This window comes from Jaculus jaculus, chromosome 3 (genome assembly GCF_020740685.1).
Source record: "Jaculus jaculus isolate mJacJac1 chromosome 3, mJacJac1.mat.Y.cur, whole genome shotgun sequence".
Taxonomy (NCBI): domain Eukaryota; kingdom Metazoa; phylum Chordata; class Mammalia; order Rodentia; family Dipodidae; genus Jaculus; species Jaculus jaculus.
This window is the reverse complement of record NC_059104.1, coordinates 64,092,287-64,109,914: the sequence shown is the minus strand read 5'-3', so window position 1 is coordinate 64,109,914 and position 17,628 is coordinate 64,092,287. Positions and strand designations below refer to the sequence as shown.

Sequence of the window (17,628 nt, the reverse complement as noted above, 5' to 3'; positions counted from 1 at the left end):
CCAAGGCTCAGGGACCACTGTGGCAGAGGTGGCAGAAAGAATGTAAAAGCCAAAGGTCTGCTTGCAATGCTGTCTTCCCGACACAAAGTGGTATTCATATCCCTACAGTGGCTGACACTGCCTATATAAGATCTGTATAACAGGAAGAAAAAAATGACATCTCAATAGAAAGACTAATTGGAAAGAAAAAGGGATTCAACAGAGGGTGGACTTGGGAGGGGAAAATGGAGGTGGAATATAGGAATATAGCCTCAGGTAATTTTAAAAAAGAAAATACCACTAAAGGTCTGGAAGAGACAAGTGATTGAAACACCTACTTTGAATATGCAAATTAACAAACCCTCTTCAACAGTTCAAGAGGGCCTGGCCACTCTTCCTGTTTTAAAGCCCTCACAATGTTAAGAAATTAAAAAAACCTGCTAATGCAAAGGTGCAATTAAGTAACTGCTGACATACTTAGCTGCAAGGCTATCCTCAATCCTGTCTGCGAGCTCTGGGGCGCTTCCTGTAACTTCAGCAGTGTCATCCTTTGACAGGTGGTGGGAAGGCTCACAGGGGGAGGAGGAATCCCCCACTGCCCACCCAGTGTGCTGTAGGCTTCAGCTCCACCCAGAACTCTGGAGTTAACTGCTGGGCCCCAGGGCAGCTGGTTTTTACCAAAAGGCTTGGAACATCTGTCTGTGCTGCTCCAGCACAGACCAGAGAGATAGCGGCTAACCAGACCTCAGCACATATTGTAGGTGCCTTTCTGAAAAAAAAAAAAAAAAACAAGAATAAAAAAGGAGAGAACAAAACCAAAACAAGGCATATCTATATCTATTTATCTATCTGTCTATGATGTATACTATATATGTACATATGTGTGTGTATGTGTATACATAGTTTTTTAAAAAGTCAAATGTGTGGCAAATATAAGGTCACCAGAGCTGTCCATGGCTTCATTCAGAGATCAAAGCTCGGGCTGGGAATCTGTTAAACCAGGTTCTGTATCCACAGATACCCTGTCCCTTTCCCCATAGAATAACCAAGTTCCTGTCTATTCCAACCCCCTTGAGCTTCTCTGTTGTTTTCTTTACTTCACTTTTTTGTCTGTAACCCACACATGGTATAAGGTTGAATGAAGACATTTATTTGTAAAACCAATTCCCGACAGAGAAGAGATTGTTTTGGCAGGAAGTAAATGGTTGGTTACTAAAAGGGTTACATGCACATATCAGTGAAATCTGAAGGAACCAGTGAGTGGGCACTGCTGCAGATGCCTGGTGTGGCTTCCAATCCAGCCAACAGAAGAGCAGAATGTCCTTTCCGCCGGAGGAGATGGCTACACGAAGATGTCCTGGGAGAAGGCAATTTGGTCTGGCTTCCACCATGAAGCGGGAGGGAACAACTGGGGGAGCCTCGTTTCTATTGCACATGGCTTGCTGGCTTCCCACAGATACTTGCTAAGGGCTTCCGTGGTCCTCCACTCTCCAGCAGGAGGATGGCAGCGTCTGTTGCCCCAGCCTTCTCTCACATGCCCATCCTTATGCTCTGAATGATCTGGAAGATAGCTGAGAGGGAAAGCAAACAACTCAGACACCAGTCAGCCCACCATTGGAAACCTGACCCACTTAGAGTCCTGCTTCTGCTGCTCCTGGCCCTGGCTGGCTAGCGCGGAGTTGATTAGATATTTCCTAACAAGGGGTTAAGTTAACAGGGGGTCAGTGAACTCTTCAAAGACAGCTTGGCTCTGGCTGCTGATGGATGCCTTGAGGATTTACAGATAACTCCTGCTAATTCCACCAGGAGTTAGAGCCAAAATCTCTCAGGCATGGTGGGGAGCCCTGGCCTCCTTCCCTAGGTATGTTCTGTGACTGCTGGGGAGAGATGTGGGCTTTCATGCAGAAACTGCACGAATTAAGCATGTCAAAGTTTGCCTTTTCAAAATGTCCATGACCTATAAAACAACCAGCTCTGTGTGGAAAGGAAGACCAGGTGCTTGGAGCAGGCCTTTGGCTCCTATGACCCTCGACACATGTGCCTTCCACCTTCATTGGGACCAAAATGCACTGCTTCAATCAGAAATTCATCTTGTCTTGCTGAGCTGGGCAGTAGCCCCAAGTCTCTGGCTTATCTGAGGAGAGCTGGTTCAATAACTCCTATCTGAGTTCTGGTTACTGGGTTTCAAACATGTCCTAGGAGAAGAAGGTTTTATTTTATTTCACATCTTCCCCAGTGTTCAGGAATGATCACTGTTGATGAAGATGATGATAGTCATTCCAGAACAACCAGCACTGTAGGTGAATAACTTTTTTTTTATTTTTAAAAGAAGGCTGGATGTCATCTCATTTAACTATGTGTAAAACAGAATAAACACTGAGCTGTCAGAGGTCTTAACTCTTCTCTCCTTCATATGGCCATACTGGAAAATATCACTTAGCTTCCCAAGTGACCACAATAAATCTGGGTGCTCCAGAATTCTCAGGACATAGCCATCTGACATCACATCACCTAACGGTAGTGGACACATGCAAGGTATCTGTTGTCTGAAATGCTTGACAACAGAAATGCTTAGATGTTCATATTTTTGGGTTTTGGACTTGCATACGTACAATGAAATTTCTTGGGGGTGGGGCCCACTTTTCAACATGGAATTCACTTATCTGTCACATGCATTTTACACATGCCTCACAGCGCTTTACATCTCCTAGGCCCGTACACACACCCAAGCGCATTTCATGATGGTGAAGTTACCACCTGTGGTGTCACATCTTCACTCCATAAGTTTCAGATTTGGAAGCATTTCAGATTCAGATTTTTGGATTAGGTATACTCAACATTTACTATGTGTCAGGAACTGTGCTTCAGGAACACAAAGAGAAAATACCAGAAGGCCCTGGGATTGTTTGATAGCTACATCTTGAGGAAGATACAGCACTGATGCATTTTGGAGAGCTCTTTCTTATTTCTGAAGAAACACTATGCTTATCATTACCTCCCTATACTAAAGAACCCAACCATGATATGATGGTCACTTTGTGAATATTCAGGGACTTGTATGTCACAGTGAAAGCAGTAGCCAGTCATACTTTGTGGTGATATTATTATGTAAGATACATAGGATTTGACAGCCAATGAGTTGGCTGCCTATACTTCTCGCCTCTTACTCCTGTTTCTTAACATGTTTTGTCTCCTTATTCTAATCTCTGGTGTTATATCCACGCACATGCACTAGGTTCTCTTCTGTTATTTTATTTTGCAAACTAAGCTTAAATAGAGACCATCAGAAGTATGTGTAAAGTTAAAACCAAATAGTTTGTGCATACTTAGGGACTGCTACAGATAAGGGAAGGGGTTCGTGCAACAATTTCTGAGATTTTATTCTGGCTCTTTGCATGGGTTTACTTGGCTAATTTTGAATCCCTGTATGGCTCTAGACAGATAAAAATGTTTCCTATCAAAACTTATAAGCCTGAAGAAATACCTAATGTTTCTGTCCTCCCTAACAAGGCTGACAAAGGAGTAAAGATGAAATAAGCATTAGCATTCTGCAGGAATACCAGGCAGGAGCTGGTTACTCCAGAGCATTAGGGGAAAAAAAAATAAAAAATAAAAAAATAACCACGGACATCCACCATGCTTTAGACTTTGTTCTTGAGATCAAAGAGTCACCATAATCTTGACAAACAAGATGATTTTATAAACAGCGGGGAGATTAGAGTCAGATGGAACTGGTTTGAATCACAACTACTGAATAACTGTGGGAGCGAACAATAGTGATGTCTTTGATGCAGCTCCCTGTTCTGTAGAATGAGCCTCCCAGAACCCACAACACTGTCACAGGAATTTTGAGATATCACACCCAAGGGTCTCACACACTGAAAATGTGATGCATGGTCTAGCTTTTGATACTGTTGCAGGATGAATATCCCTGGCCCAAAAACTTGGGACCAGACATGTTCAGATTTTCAAAATTTGCATTTGGGAATGTTTGTGCATGTATAATGAGGTATGATGGGAATGGAACTCAAGTCTCAATGTGAAATTCATCTGTTTCATTTATACGTAATGCACAGAGCCTGAAGAAAATTTTGTCAAATATTTTATACAAAATGTGCTTGCATTTTGACTGAGACCTGCCCTACTTGTACCATAAAGTCAAGGGTGGAATTTCCACTTGTGGCATCAAAAAACATTGGATTTTTGGGACATTTGGATTTTGGATTTTCAAATTAGATGCACTGAATCTGCTATTGTTATAGCAACAACTGTGCTTGTTCACGCCTGAACAAGAGACTGGCACTCGTATTACTGCAACTTTATACAGTATGAGCTTTAGGGACGACTCACAGTTCTGAGCTCTTCTTTCTGTGTGTAAAGCTATGGATCACATGTAACTCAATGTACCCCAAGGAAAAGAATATAGGGACATAAGTAAAAGATTTTCCCACCATTAATGCCCAGAAATGTTACTTGCTCTTTAATCTTTGTGTTAGGATCAGTGTGACTTAGGTCACTGAATACAAAAGTCTAGATCTCACTATCATATTCCACATTAGGTTAATTCATGACTTCAGCAGTTTGATATGATAAAGTTTCTTATGCTCTTTATTGAATGGCTACAAATCTAAAGAATTTTAGGCAGAATTTGTTTGCCTTAGAGTAGTAAGACTTACATTAAAGCAACTTGTATATTTGAGTCTTTCTCATTATTTTTTAAAGTTTTGGCTATGTGTGTGCATGTGCACGTTGTATGTCTGTCTATGGGCATGCCAGGGTCTCTTGATGTGGCAAATGAACACCTGTCTGGCTTTAGTGGGTGGCTGAGGAATTGAAGTTTGCAGGCAGGCTTTTCAGGAAAGTGCCTTTAGCTGCTGAGCTCTCTCTCTGGCCCACTAAGTCTACTATAAAACTAAATTTCTGATTCTGAGATCATGTATTAACGTGCAAAAATTTCATCGCTTTTAATGTGACTATAGGTGGATCTTTACCACAAACTCCTCTTGGATAAATGACTTTTTTTGAAGTTATTTTAAGTTCACATCTAAGATGGGTGTGTTTATTATTCAGTTTTTTTTTTTCAGTTCTCTCAATGTCTTTAAGAAGCCGTCCACATTTTTCAGCAATTGTATTACTTGTAATTCTGAGTGTCTGCCAACATTGACCTACAGAGTAACCCCTGCCTTCTAAATGCTGACTTTCCACACTGCAAACAGGAAGGGAGCCAACAGTGAGTTCAAAGAGGGAAAGGAAGCAGGGAGTCTAGACCCTGACAAGTTAATAACTTAACAGTGGGTGAACAAAGCTGAGAAAACAGCCCAGTAGACTGCAGGAGAGGGGCTGAGGGCAGGCTACACAGAAGAAAGGAGCATAGATGCCAAGAGAGGGAGGGAGGCAGACCATACAGGCCAGAGATGAGACCCTAGACATGTCACACACAGAAGTTTATAAAAGTACTCGCAGGAGCAGGAACTACCATAGCAAATGGCCTCTGCACTTGCCCATCTGTTTAGGATCTTGGACATTGGGGACTTTAGATGGTCATAGCTCTGGGGTGTTTAACCTTCTTGGGAAATTACTACATAGTCCTTAGGCTTTAGCAGGAAAAAACACCTTCATTCCAATCAGGCAACCAAGACAATGTGGACTCAACCCATATGCACTCCCCCATTTTTTTGTTTTCTGCTTCATTTCAATGCTCCTCATAGTAGTGTCTGCTCTCCCACTTCACTGAGACTTCTTTTGCTAAAGTCACAAGTAACTTTTGCATCCCTCATGGTGACAGATGTTCAACGTTCTCTCACCTCCCTCCCCTCATCTCTACCACTGGACACTCCCTCCTGAAACCTTTTCCTGAAACCTTAGCTTGTGGGTGTCCTAGCCTCCCAGTTTCTTCTCCTTGAGTCTTTCTTCTAAACTTCTTGTATGAGATCATCTTCCCTCACCTACCATTGATCTTGAATATGGAAATTCCTCAATGAGCACCAGTGGCTTGCTTCTCTGTTATATTTTTTCCCTTGGGGTGACTTGTCCTGACAGTGTCAAAGGACACTCAACTGTTGGTGACCCACAGATGTGAATCTCCACCCATGACTTCTCTGAGCATCAGATTCTTGCTTTCTACCCCTAATTATTATCTGTGTTTGAGAGGCTCGAGAGCACCTCAGTCTCAACAGCGCCTTCTCACTTCCCACTGCCAAAACTGGTGTGATTATCCACCTTGCAGGAACTCAAAGCTCTCGAATCATTCCTCACCCTCCAACTGACTGACTAAGCCTAGTGGATTTTACCTAAGAATTGTGGGCTATGCAGTTCTTTCCACATTCCTAGGTAGCACACTAGCCTAAGTCCCCACCATCTCCCTTATACCCTTAGCCTAAGTCCCCACCATCTCCCTTATACCCCTCCAGCCATCTCCAACTGGTATACTCTTGTTCCTCTTAAAACCCTTTTGCACATGGTACTAGATTTATATTTTAAATGGGAGAAAACTGTATGGTGTTGTCCTTGTGTTTCAAGTTTCCTCTAGCCTCACACACCTGTCTCATTGCATGGTGATTCTTTCACTCATGGTTTCCAAAGCTCTCTGGTCTTGCCACTGGCTACTCTTTCTGCCTGAAACACCTCCACTCCCCTACCCCATAACTTCTTTCCCTCCTAATTCAGGTATTTCTTGAGACTCTTTGGCCCCTTAGAACAAACTCAAGATTGGGTGTGTACCCTAATCTTCTGTGTTAAAACACAGGTGGCAGAAAAAGTGAACACCAAAAAAGAAATCATCCAATCAATGAGCTGAGACAGTTCCCTAATGGGAAAAAAAAAAATGACCAAAAACATCTGAGAAAGTGTTCAATATCCTCAGCTATCAGGGAAATGCAAACAAAAATTACTTTGAGATTCTATCTCACCCCAGTCAGAACAGTTAAAGACAACAAGTGACAACAAATGCTGCCAATGATGTGGGGAAAGAGGAATCTTTACACAGTGCTGATGGGAGTGCAAATTGGCATAGCCATTATGGAAGGAAGTAGGAAGGTTCAAAACACAACAAGAACAAACAACAACTGCCCTGTGACTCAGCATCCATGTTTTTAATATATTTGCATATATTTATTTGCAGTGAGAGAGAGAAAGAGATGTGTTGTGTGCATATGGCTTTATGTGGGTCCTAAGGAATGAATATGGACCAACCCAAGCTGGAAGGCTTTGCAAGCAAGAGCCTTTAACCATTGAACAATCTCCCCAACCCTTCATCTATGTTTTTTCTTTTTTCTTTTTTTTGCCCATACTATTCACCATACCGAGGAAGTGGAATCAGAGTAGATATCCATCTAGATGAACAGAAAACATGGTATATATACAAACATATTCAGTTGTGAAGAAAAATGCATGATATTTGCATAAAGATAGATGGAACTCAAGATCATTATGTTAAGTGAAATAAGCCAGATGCAGAGAAAAATACTACATGTTTCTTTTGTCATGTAGAATCTAGATTTAATATTGTGTGTGTAGATGATAAAAATTGAAAAAGGATCATGAGAGGGGAAGAAATCTTAAGAGAGCAGGAAGGCGAGGGTAAGGAAATATATGTGACATGAAAGCAAAACAGGGGTTATTTGAGGGCAGAAAAAGGACCAGCAGGAAGGGTGCAAAGGTGAGGTAAGGTCTTGGCAAAGGGAGGTAAGTAAGAATGAAATACATTGCATATGCATATGAAAATGCCATAATGAAACCCATTACTTTGTATGATAACTTTAAATTAATAAAAACATTAAAAAAAATAATCCCCACAGTTTCTAATCCAGTGGGTGTAGGGTTGTGGCCGACTTGTTTCTAGAAAGCCCACTGAGGAATTTAAGGCTGCTGGTCTGAGATGACTCTCTGAGAAGTACTTACACAAGAGCACACCTGCCCCTGGATGCTTTCACAGTATTAGTTCTCTTCCAAGACTTTTAGGGTTGGGTTTTACATGGTTTACACTTGATTAGCTCAACTTTCTCCCCACTGAAGCATAAGCTTCAGGAGAGCAGGGCCACGCACAACACAAAGTAGATCTTCTGTAAAGAGCTACTGAACAAATGAGAGGTGAAAAACTGCAAAGAACACAAAAAAATGCAATTTTAAAACCTCAAATGACTACTTTGGAAACTGAGTCAAAAATCAAATGGCTATCTTTAGACTTACTTGTCCCAAGAGTTCAGTCCTTAAAGGAGCAGCCAAGCCAATTGACTCCTCAAGACTGGGGACTGTGTCATATGAACCCACTCTTACCCTGGAGTAACCACCTTGGTGACAAGGGAGGGTCAGAAGGCCACAGGGACTACACAGAAGATCCCACAGGAAATATCAGAAGCTGGGACCCTGCCAAGGCAACAGAGGCTTTGCAAACCACTTTTACCGTAAACAAACACTTGGTGATAACAGAGAGCAAGGGAGTTGCCCCAAAGAGAGGTCAAGACAGGCCGATGCAATATGGTTTAGGAGGGTAAGACAACTGTACACATCAAAGTTATTTTTTATTAAGAAAAAGATGGTTTAAAAAAGTATAGGACCCCTGAGAGACATGCAAAAATGTTAGGAGACAAGGCATTCACTGCAAAGGTTGGCTCAGAAAGCTGTCTAAAAGCAATACAAAGCAAGCCAAAGGCAAGATGAACTTCTGGTAACTTCTCCAGAGAAGAAAGAAAGGCAGAAATTGGCGAGGGCAGGAGATACCATTGAAAAGCAGATATTATTAGCAAAGAATATGATGCCTTTTGTCCACACTAAAGGAGCTGAACCCTTTCCCCCATAAACAGACCTTATACAACCTTCAGTGCTCCTGGGGGCACACCACCAGTGTGGCACGTAACCTGGAGCTGCCAGTCACCTTGAGCCAGCCGATGGATGGTGAGACATCTCTTCCAGTCTATCCATCTTGGTCCTCTGGGTCTGTCCAGGTCCTCATGCACCCCATTTTCCAGTCTTTGGTGTGACTCCCTCTGGGGATCATTTTCCAGAATGTTCTGGTATTTTCCAGGAAAGGAAGATGTGTGTGAGGTCAACCTGCAAACATGGTGGGTTTAAGTCTGCCCTGGAGTAAGTATCCAAGGAAGAGGGAGAGGAGTGGGATATTGCTGTTCCGATAAACAAGTAACTTGAGCAAAGCTCCCTCCATTTGGGAATGGCCCACAATGACTAGACATCTGGAACTTCTAGAAAACACACTTCTGGCAGAAGAATGTAGGGGCTGTTCTAATAGGACTACTTTCAACACATGTAATGGATTGCAGACCTAAAGTTAGGGACAAACCTTTTCTTCATGCTACATTTAGGGAAATCTCAGGACAGAGGATGAGGTTTGGAGCCTCAAACGTTTGGGAAATAGCTGTCTCAATTTTTAGCTGTGGGATGCTGGCTGCTTTATTCTAGAAACCTCCATTTAATGGTCTGGAGAAAGAGTGTAATAACCTCTTTGTAGGGCTTATGTGATTAGAAGAGAAAATGAATGCAAGACCTGGCATTGCAACGAGGCCTCAACAGCGGTAGCTAGAATAGCGTGGGCAGGTCTCTAGCCCCTGTGGGCTTCTTTATAAAGAGTTCTTTCTGAAAGCAAAGAAGTGACACCTTCGTCTCTGCAGATCGTCCAATCCCATCTTCTCCCCATCCATGTGCAGCTGGTCTGGGCCACACAAGCTCTTTAATGTCGCAGAGCCAAGGCCCCCCACTGTAAGTTTTCTCACTATCACAAAGTAAAGCTACCAAAAACATAGAAACCTTATCTTTCCTTCCCTGTGAACACTTAGGATGTTGATCAGAACTTTGCCCAGGAACGGGAAGGGAAGAAGTCCTATGAGGAAGGGGCAGATACATCATTATGGTAACAACAGTTACAAAACCATCACCATGACACCACTGAACATTTTACATTCTAAACATTAATTCTTGGAGACAAGAGTCATGAATATCTTAGGAGTTAGGATCCAGTCCCTTTCTTTTTAAGAATGGGAGAACTAACGCTTAGAGTGGACATAATTAAGCTGGACAAGGCCACACAGCTAGCAAGTTAGTGGCAGAACCAGGTTTCAAGTCCAGAGATTCTGGCCCTGAGGTTGGAACTCTTAGCAATTATGTCACAACCCTGGCAACATGTGGAAATGCCCAATTTGTGGCTCGGAACTAACCTACCTCAAAATAAGACTGTCCTCCAATCTTGTACTCCTGGAAGATTTCACAGAGCAGTCATAAATTCACAAAGAGTTTCTTAATTGTTGAAAAGGTTCTATTCTGGCTTCTCAGCTTAGGCTGAAAGATATACCACTACCAAGCTGGTAGCCATAGGAAGTCACAGAGGAAACAGGGGATAGAAGCACTAAGGGGAGCAGCAGTTCTTTGGCTGTTCAAGTGTCCCTGAAACACAGTGACTCCATTCTTTCTCTCCTCTACATCATTCTGAACAAAAACAGCCAGTCTTAAGGAATGTGAGGATGTAGCCCTTCCAGAAATGAGGCTCTTCAAGGGCATCCACAGAAGGCTGGCCCACTTGACACATGAGCAGGCACCAGAGCATTCAGGCCCTGTCAAGAACATCCACGAATCACTTATTTACATCTGTTCTAAAAAGGTTGTCCTGAAAAAGGAGCTGTCTATGACATGCTATCTCTCCCCTCATCCTCCAACGCCTTGGAGCCCCTGGAGAGTCCAAAGAGAGTACAGTCTATCAACTGACAAAGTAATGGCCCCGCCCAGAAACAGTGAAGCTGGTCTGATGGATAGTACCAAATAAACACCAGCTCTTTACCCAAAGGCCTTAACTCTGAAGTGACACAGACATTTCCCATGTGATGGCTAGAGAGCCCAGAAAGCCTTTCTCTTCTACAGCTGAGAAAATCAGAATATCCAGCAACACAGGGAACTATAGCCTATACACTCACAGACACAGAAGCCTAAACACACATACCCTGACCATATATATATATGTGTGTGTGTGTGTATTACATATATACACATATGTATATATACATATACATATATTATACAAATATATAATTACATATATAATTAATGTTTATATATAGAGAGAAAGTACAAATCACCACTCTGGGCTTAGCCTGTTGCTGTGCTACCTTGTCCTATGTGGGAGTACTACTGGTCTATCATCTGAGGACAGAATATATACATATATATCTATATGTATATATATGCATATATATACATACATATATATTATGAAAACCTATACACATACACATATACACAAACACACACAGAAACCTACATATACACACATACTTATACATACCTACATATACACACATACATATACAAACACACATAGAGCAACCCTCTACCACCACTTTCAACCACGGCAGTCACCCATTTATTTCCCTACAAGGTTTTAGTAGGATTCCCCAGTCAGTCTTCCAAAGACTGAAAGACTGAAAAAAGGCTGAAAACCACTCCTCTACATTTTTGGGCTCTTTTTTTTTCTGACTGACAAATTTATACAATATAGGGAAGTATGAAGAAGATAATGGTCACAAGTTAATTCTATTCCCTAGGTTTCCCTTTGATGGGGACGATCAAGAATACTCAGGCTTTGGGAACCATTGAAATCCTCATAATCTATAATTAGGAAAGGAATATTAGAATTGCCAGAGAGGAGAAATAAAATAGAAATTAGGAATACATGAGGGAAGAGAGCCTGAGGAGTCACTGGTGATGTTTAAAAAGTGCCAGTGGAGAATCAAAGGATGATGAGAATTAAATGGTGGATCTGCTGATACCACCTGAGGTGTAACTGAGGCATAAGGACTGAATGGGACACAACCTTGCAGCAGAGAGAATACCTCAGATTGTTGTTTCCTGTCAACATACAGTGTTGGCTTAGAAGAGCTAACACTATGAGACCAACAGAAGCATATGTATTCTAACTCTAAGAAAATTGCCTCAATAACATATTAAGAAAAATACCTAATTCAGGAAACATTCTGTTTAAAACACTGAACACAGCTGTTCTGTGAATATCATGGCATAACATAAAAAGTTTAGGCTAGGGATAGCAAATATGAGGATGTGGCTGTAGCAACCATGCTGTGTTCACTGTAGACATCACTAATCAATTGCTCCCTAATGTGCAAAGATCCTTCTGACAAAGTTCTTGAGAAAAGCTGAGGGCTGGCAATGTAGCCTAGTAGTTGGTGGAGTGTAGAGGCTTCAATCCCCAGCCCCACCAAACAAACAAAACAACAACAACAAAAAGGGAATTCAAGCTGTGGACACAAATAGCCATGATGAGATTGATTAATGTTCTGGGGAAGGGCTTCAAGTTTGTGTGTCTTGGGAAAACGGCAGTTGGCATATCTGTGGGGCCATGTCTTTGCAGAGAACAGTCTCAGACAGACATTCTGGGTGACGCTTGTCTGAGTGTTGAGATAAAACCAAGCACTCTTCAGAACCTACCGAATCATTCCCCAAAGGGGTAGCTTTTAAAACCTGGACTGAGTGCATCAGGAGAAGCTGTTTGTGTGACAGAGTCCCACACTCTGGAGAAATGAAAGACAATGCTTTTATAAAAGAGGAGAGAAGAAGGGCAGAATCTCTTAAGAGGGCACTTAAATTCCTCCGGCTTCAGTGCGGGCCTGGATCACAGGAGATCAATTAGAAACAAATCCAGCCAGTTCAACAGGCTCCAGCATAGCAAGATCTCAGACTAAGAGCAGTTATTTGTTGAGAAACAGATATTAGATTTCATATGTAACCCACATAATTAATAAAAAACAAAACTGGAACATAACAAAGTAAGATATGGCCCAGAGATGTCCTAGATGGACGACAGTCTCAAAAGAACACACCACCCCCACTGTTTTGTATCTTACAAGGATCATTATACAAAACAGCAGTATCAGTGATAAAGAAATGAAACTCACATTGCACACATTTTATTTTTCGTACTCAATTTAAAGTACAAATCGCCACTCTAGGCTTAGTCTGTTGCTGTGCTCCCTTGTCCTATGTGGGAGTCCTACTGGTCTATCATCTGAGGACAGAATTATCCTTGAAAGTTGCTCTCATTCATCCTTGTAGGCCATAGGCAGGCTGATGGCTTTCAGATAATCAAGAATGTGAAAGGCCTCATCTGCCCATAAAATTCCTGAGAGGGAGAGAAGCAATGCAAGTCTAAGTGTTCCATGGCGGGACTGACAGCCCCACTGCAGGCCTGGCAGCCCCTCGGGGCAGTGGCATTTTCCATGAGGAGGTGATGGTGACTGCACTGGGTGACGACAGGCTTTGAGCTTGCAGTGGGCCCATTCAGTACCAGACAGTATCTGAAGGACCACTTTTTTTCCCATCCCTTCCCTTCTCTTTTTCCATTCCCCTTTCTTCCCACCCTTCCTTTTTCCTTTCTTATTTATTTATTTATTTATTTAGTTATTTACTTATTTACTTATTTATTTATTGAGGCAGGTCTTGCCATACAGATCAGGTGACCTCAAACTCATAATCCTCCTGCCTAGCCTCCCAAGTATTGGAATGGATCAAGCACACATTACATACATCACCAGGCATGGCTCTTATCTCTATTTCCTGGACAAGAAACTCAACATGGAGAGAGCAACCCATTGGTCCAATGTTATTCAGCAGATGCCGGTGAATTCAGGCTTTGAACCTTTGTCCAGCAGATTTCATACCATCCTCCCTCTGAGCCATCTGATCCAGTTACTGAGAAGTTCCTTGCTTAAGATGAATAGAAGTGTGACTAATCCCAGAGGAGTGGCAACAGGGACAGATCTAAAGGAGAGATGGTGGTGTTCACAACATGTTGTATTATAAAATAACATGTACAGAGACAGAAGGGAGGGTACAGGACCAAGGACAAACGGAGAAGAATGACACACTTCTTTGAGAAGATGGCAAGCTTGAATTGAGGTTCATAAACATTATTACCACTGGCAAAAAGAAAAGAAAGAGTGGGCACATTATTTTTGACTTGTGATTTGAAAGGGATGATGCCCACCCGTGCTCAGGGATAATGGCAGCACCTTAAGAAGGGATAGTGAAAGTAAAGCATTTCAACTCCTGTCCTAGGTTTAGCCTCCTTGTGGAAGCAAAATGGTCTTCCAATGAGTTAGAGGAGCACCATTTAAAAAGAGCAATGGAACGGAAGAGCACCAAGCTCAATGGACAGTGCTTGTCTAGATGTATGAGGCCTTTGGTTTTATTTTCAGCACCTTAAAAAAGGAGCAGGGCTGGAGAGATGGCTTAGCGGTTATGGCATTTGCCTGCAAAGCCTAAGGACCTAGGATCAATTCCCCAGAACCCATGTACACCAGATGCACAAGGGGTACATGTACTTGGAGTGCATTTGCAGTGGCTAGAAGCCCTGGTGTGCCCATTCTCTTTTTATCTGCCTCATTCTCTCATCTCTCTCTCTCAAAATAAACAAATAAATAAAAATTTTAAAAAGCAGCAATGACTCATTCTCCATTGTTTTCTCTGTTTCATCTGTTTTCTCTTTTACAGAAGGCAGTGAAAACCTGGGGGAACCAAAATCCACCAATATGACAGGAAAAGAAAGCTGATTCCCTATCCTGAGATGAGCCTCCTCTTTCACTTCAGCCAGGGTCCAGGTGAAACCAGAGGAATTGGTGAGTTAACAATGAGTGCTGCCCTCACAATGAGCCTGACAACCTGCGCCAGCAAGATGGCAATAGACACTGAGGACATGCAAAACCTAACAAAGCAGAAACCCAGAAGTTGCTGAGAGCTCAACACTCAAGTAGACTTAGAACACACCTGCCAAGCCTCAGGGAAGGGAACATAGCTGAAGAGGAGGCAGAAACACAGCAAGAGCCAAAGGGTTCAAAGGAATCTCCAGAAGCACTGCTCTCCTCCACAAAGACTGATTGATACTCTTAAAACTCATAACCCGTAACTCCAGGATGAATACCAGTAACTCCATGGAAGAGGGCCCTCAGTGGAAAGGGGGAGGAGAGGAGAATGGGATCAATACGTGATTTGTCCATACAACAAAGTTTCTAATTAATAAAAATAAAAAGTAAACAAAATAAGGAGCAGTGAAAACTAAGGGAGGTAGGGGATGCAGTATATAATGTGGTATATTCTTTGAGCCATTTTGGTCTAATCTTCAGGTCATGCAGGCCCCCATCCCAGGGACATGGGCAAACTTATCAAAAACGTAACAAAGCCAGTATAGTCAATGGGCTTGATTCCTGGGCAAGTACTGAAAGAGTTCTAGAAAAATGCTGTCTACAAATGACATGAGTTAAGTAGTTCCTGCTATATGGATGAAGAAGCCTGGCAAAACCTCGGACGTATAATGTGGTGGGGGTTCCTACGCTGGGGACAAGGAAGAGATGGCAGTTGGAGAAGCAGCATGGATTTGAGACAAAGCCAGACTGAAAGGCTCTATTGGGTTTCTTCCCTGCAGACTACATGTAGGACAGCCTGGGGAGGGCTACAATATCCTTCCTGCCAACCTGAGGCTAGAAAAGAAACCTATATTGGCTCTGTATCTATTCAGACCCTGGACAATAGTGACATGGGATCCTATGACCAGCTTCCTACCTAGCTTACTGTGGGAAGCCTCCGTCCCTTTGTCACACTTTGTTCCCTTTTGTGGAATGACCTTCCTCAACCCTTTGTCTGGCTGTTTATTTCCAAACTCAGCTCAAGAAGCAGACCGCAGCTCTGGTGGGAAGCATTGTCTTCAGCCCTGTGTGAGGGGAGGCTGAAGTCCCTCATCCACAGGGCCAAGCCTTCCAGATCCACAGACACTACAGGGTGCTCACTCCTGGGGTGCACCTGACCGCTGCCTCCCTCTACAGCCCCTGCTGTGCCTGCAGGCTCTCAAAAGAGTTTTGCATTCCAAAGTCCAGTGCATACAGGGCTTAGAAGTTCAAAGTCAAGCTGAAGCTTACTATGTTCCATGGGCTTCTCTAAGCCTAGACCTTTCATCGGTGACTTGGAGGTATAATATACTTTCAGAGATTACCAAGTTGGGAAATAAGGATCATCAGATAAAAGCTCAAGGTTCAAGATCCCACAGTCTACACACTGGTCATAAAGCCTAAGGACATAATTGTTTTATATAGGTTAATTGTTCCCTGTGGCATACTAAAGGAATAGGTTTGTATGCTTTCTTTCAATTTGGGGTGAAAAATCAGAGAAAGTACATCACAGATGACTAGATGGGTACTGATGGAAATGCTGGAATAATGTACCATATTCCTTGAATTTTATATAGGTCTTTGAACTATGTATTACTAATGAAGAAAACTACTTTGAATATGTCATGCAATGTCACTGACCATATTGTATACTGTATTGTAGTGTCAGTAAGTTATTATATGTCTCTAAAATTTTATGGATACTATAGACAAATTGACAACAAAAATGTGAAAATAAGTATCATGACCCTTTATGTTAGATCTAAGAAATTCAAGTAGATGTCATCTATAATATGGAGAATACCTGGATTCATCCTTCCATCCTGCACATTTACTACATCCCATGTACTGTGCCAGGATCTACAAACTAATGGGAAATAAACATTATCTCCCCTGGGCATTCTTGTATGTGGGGGAAATGAATAAATTAGTATATATATAATAACTTGAAATTCTGAAGGAAGCCATGAGTAAAATAAAACAATGTGTGGTGGGAACAGGGAATTCTTAGGGATAAGGAAGTACACAGATTTGTATCTGTGTAAGTAGATGGAGCCTGATAGCTGCTGCTGGGCATAAGGGTTAAATGGTGACTACAAGCCAAGGAGTCCTTATAAGCACAAGCACCAATATTGCCAAGTACTGCAGGTCTCTGGTTCTCCTAAGAGCTTTTGTTTCCATAGGAAACTGACCTCTTGAAGGTCAAAGAAGCTGAGCCCTCAGTAGTTAGTGATGGGCTTCTTGTTACTAGAGCAGAAGCATGACCAGACGGGAGGCTTAAGCCTACATAGGAAGACATGAGCGTCTCACCTTCCCCAGCAACACAGCAAAAATGGAAGAGGATGGAGATCTCTGAAGCTATGCCTCTGTACTGAGAAGTCCCTTCTTCTCACCAGTTCTGCAGAATCTCACATATAGGGACCAGAAATCAAAGTGAGCTTCCACTACCAACATTTAACTAGAACTGCAGGATGCCTTTTTGTTTATTTCCCCCATGCATATGTGCATGTGTACATGTAGTTATTTCCATGTGTGGAAGCACAGTTCTCTGAACTTGCTTCCAGGCAGTATCAGGCAACCCATATCTATGACTCCAGATAAAGACTCAGACTGAGAGCTCTGTAGAACTTTCATGAAGCATGAGGCCTCTCCCTGCCTTTGGAATGTGGCTTTATCTCAGGCAGACAGGTGTTCCACTTTCTCTTCCAAATGCTCTATTTAGGCTATGTCTACATAGCACAATGCCCCTGAACTCGACAGCGTATGTGACCCATTTAGTTACTCAGTGCAATCATTTTATGATAATGATTTGATAGTGTGTCAACTGCCTCTATTCCTATTTGGAAGAGAAACTAAATAAAAACCCATTAAGATTAAGGTTTAAGGTAGTGATTAACTTGAATCCCAGATCAATATATTCTCTGTTTATTTAGTTTGTGAACAAAACACAGGATTTTCAAGAATAGTGGAGAAAATA

At 42.2% G+C, this 17,628-nt stretch overlaps 1 protein-coding gene across 1 annotated transcript in view; it reads right to left on the bottom strand.

Annotated features, from left to right (window-relative positions):
• Positions 1–1,108: 1,108 nt before the first annotated feature.
• Positions 1,109–17,628, bottom strand: part of Serp2 (stress associated endoplasmic reticulum protein family member 2) — a 29,311-nt gene continuing 12,791 nt past the window's right edge. The window contains exon 5 of the mRNA XM_045146037.1: positions 1,109–1,550. Coding sequence (XP_045001972.1) covers positions 1,510–1,550 — 41 coding nt within the window. The 3' untranslated portion in view covers positions 1,109–1,509. The remainder of the gene's footprint in view (positions 1,551–17,628) is intronic.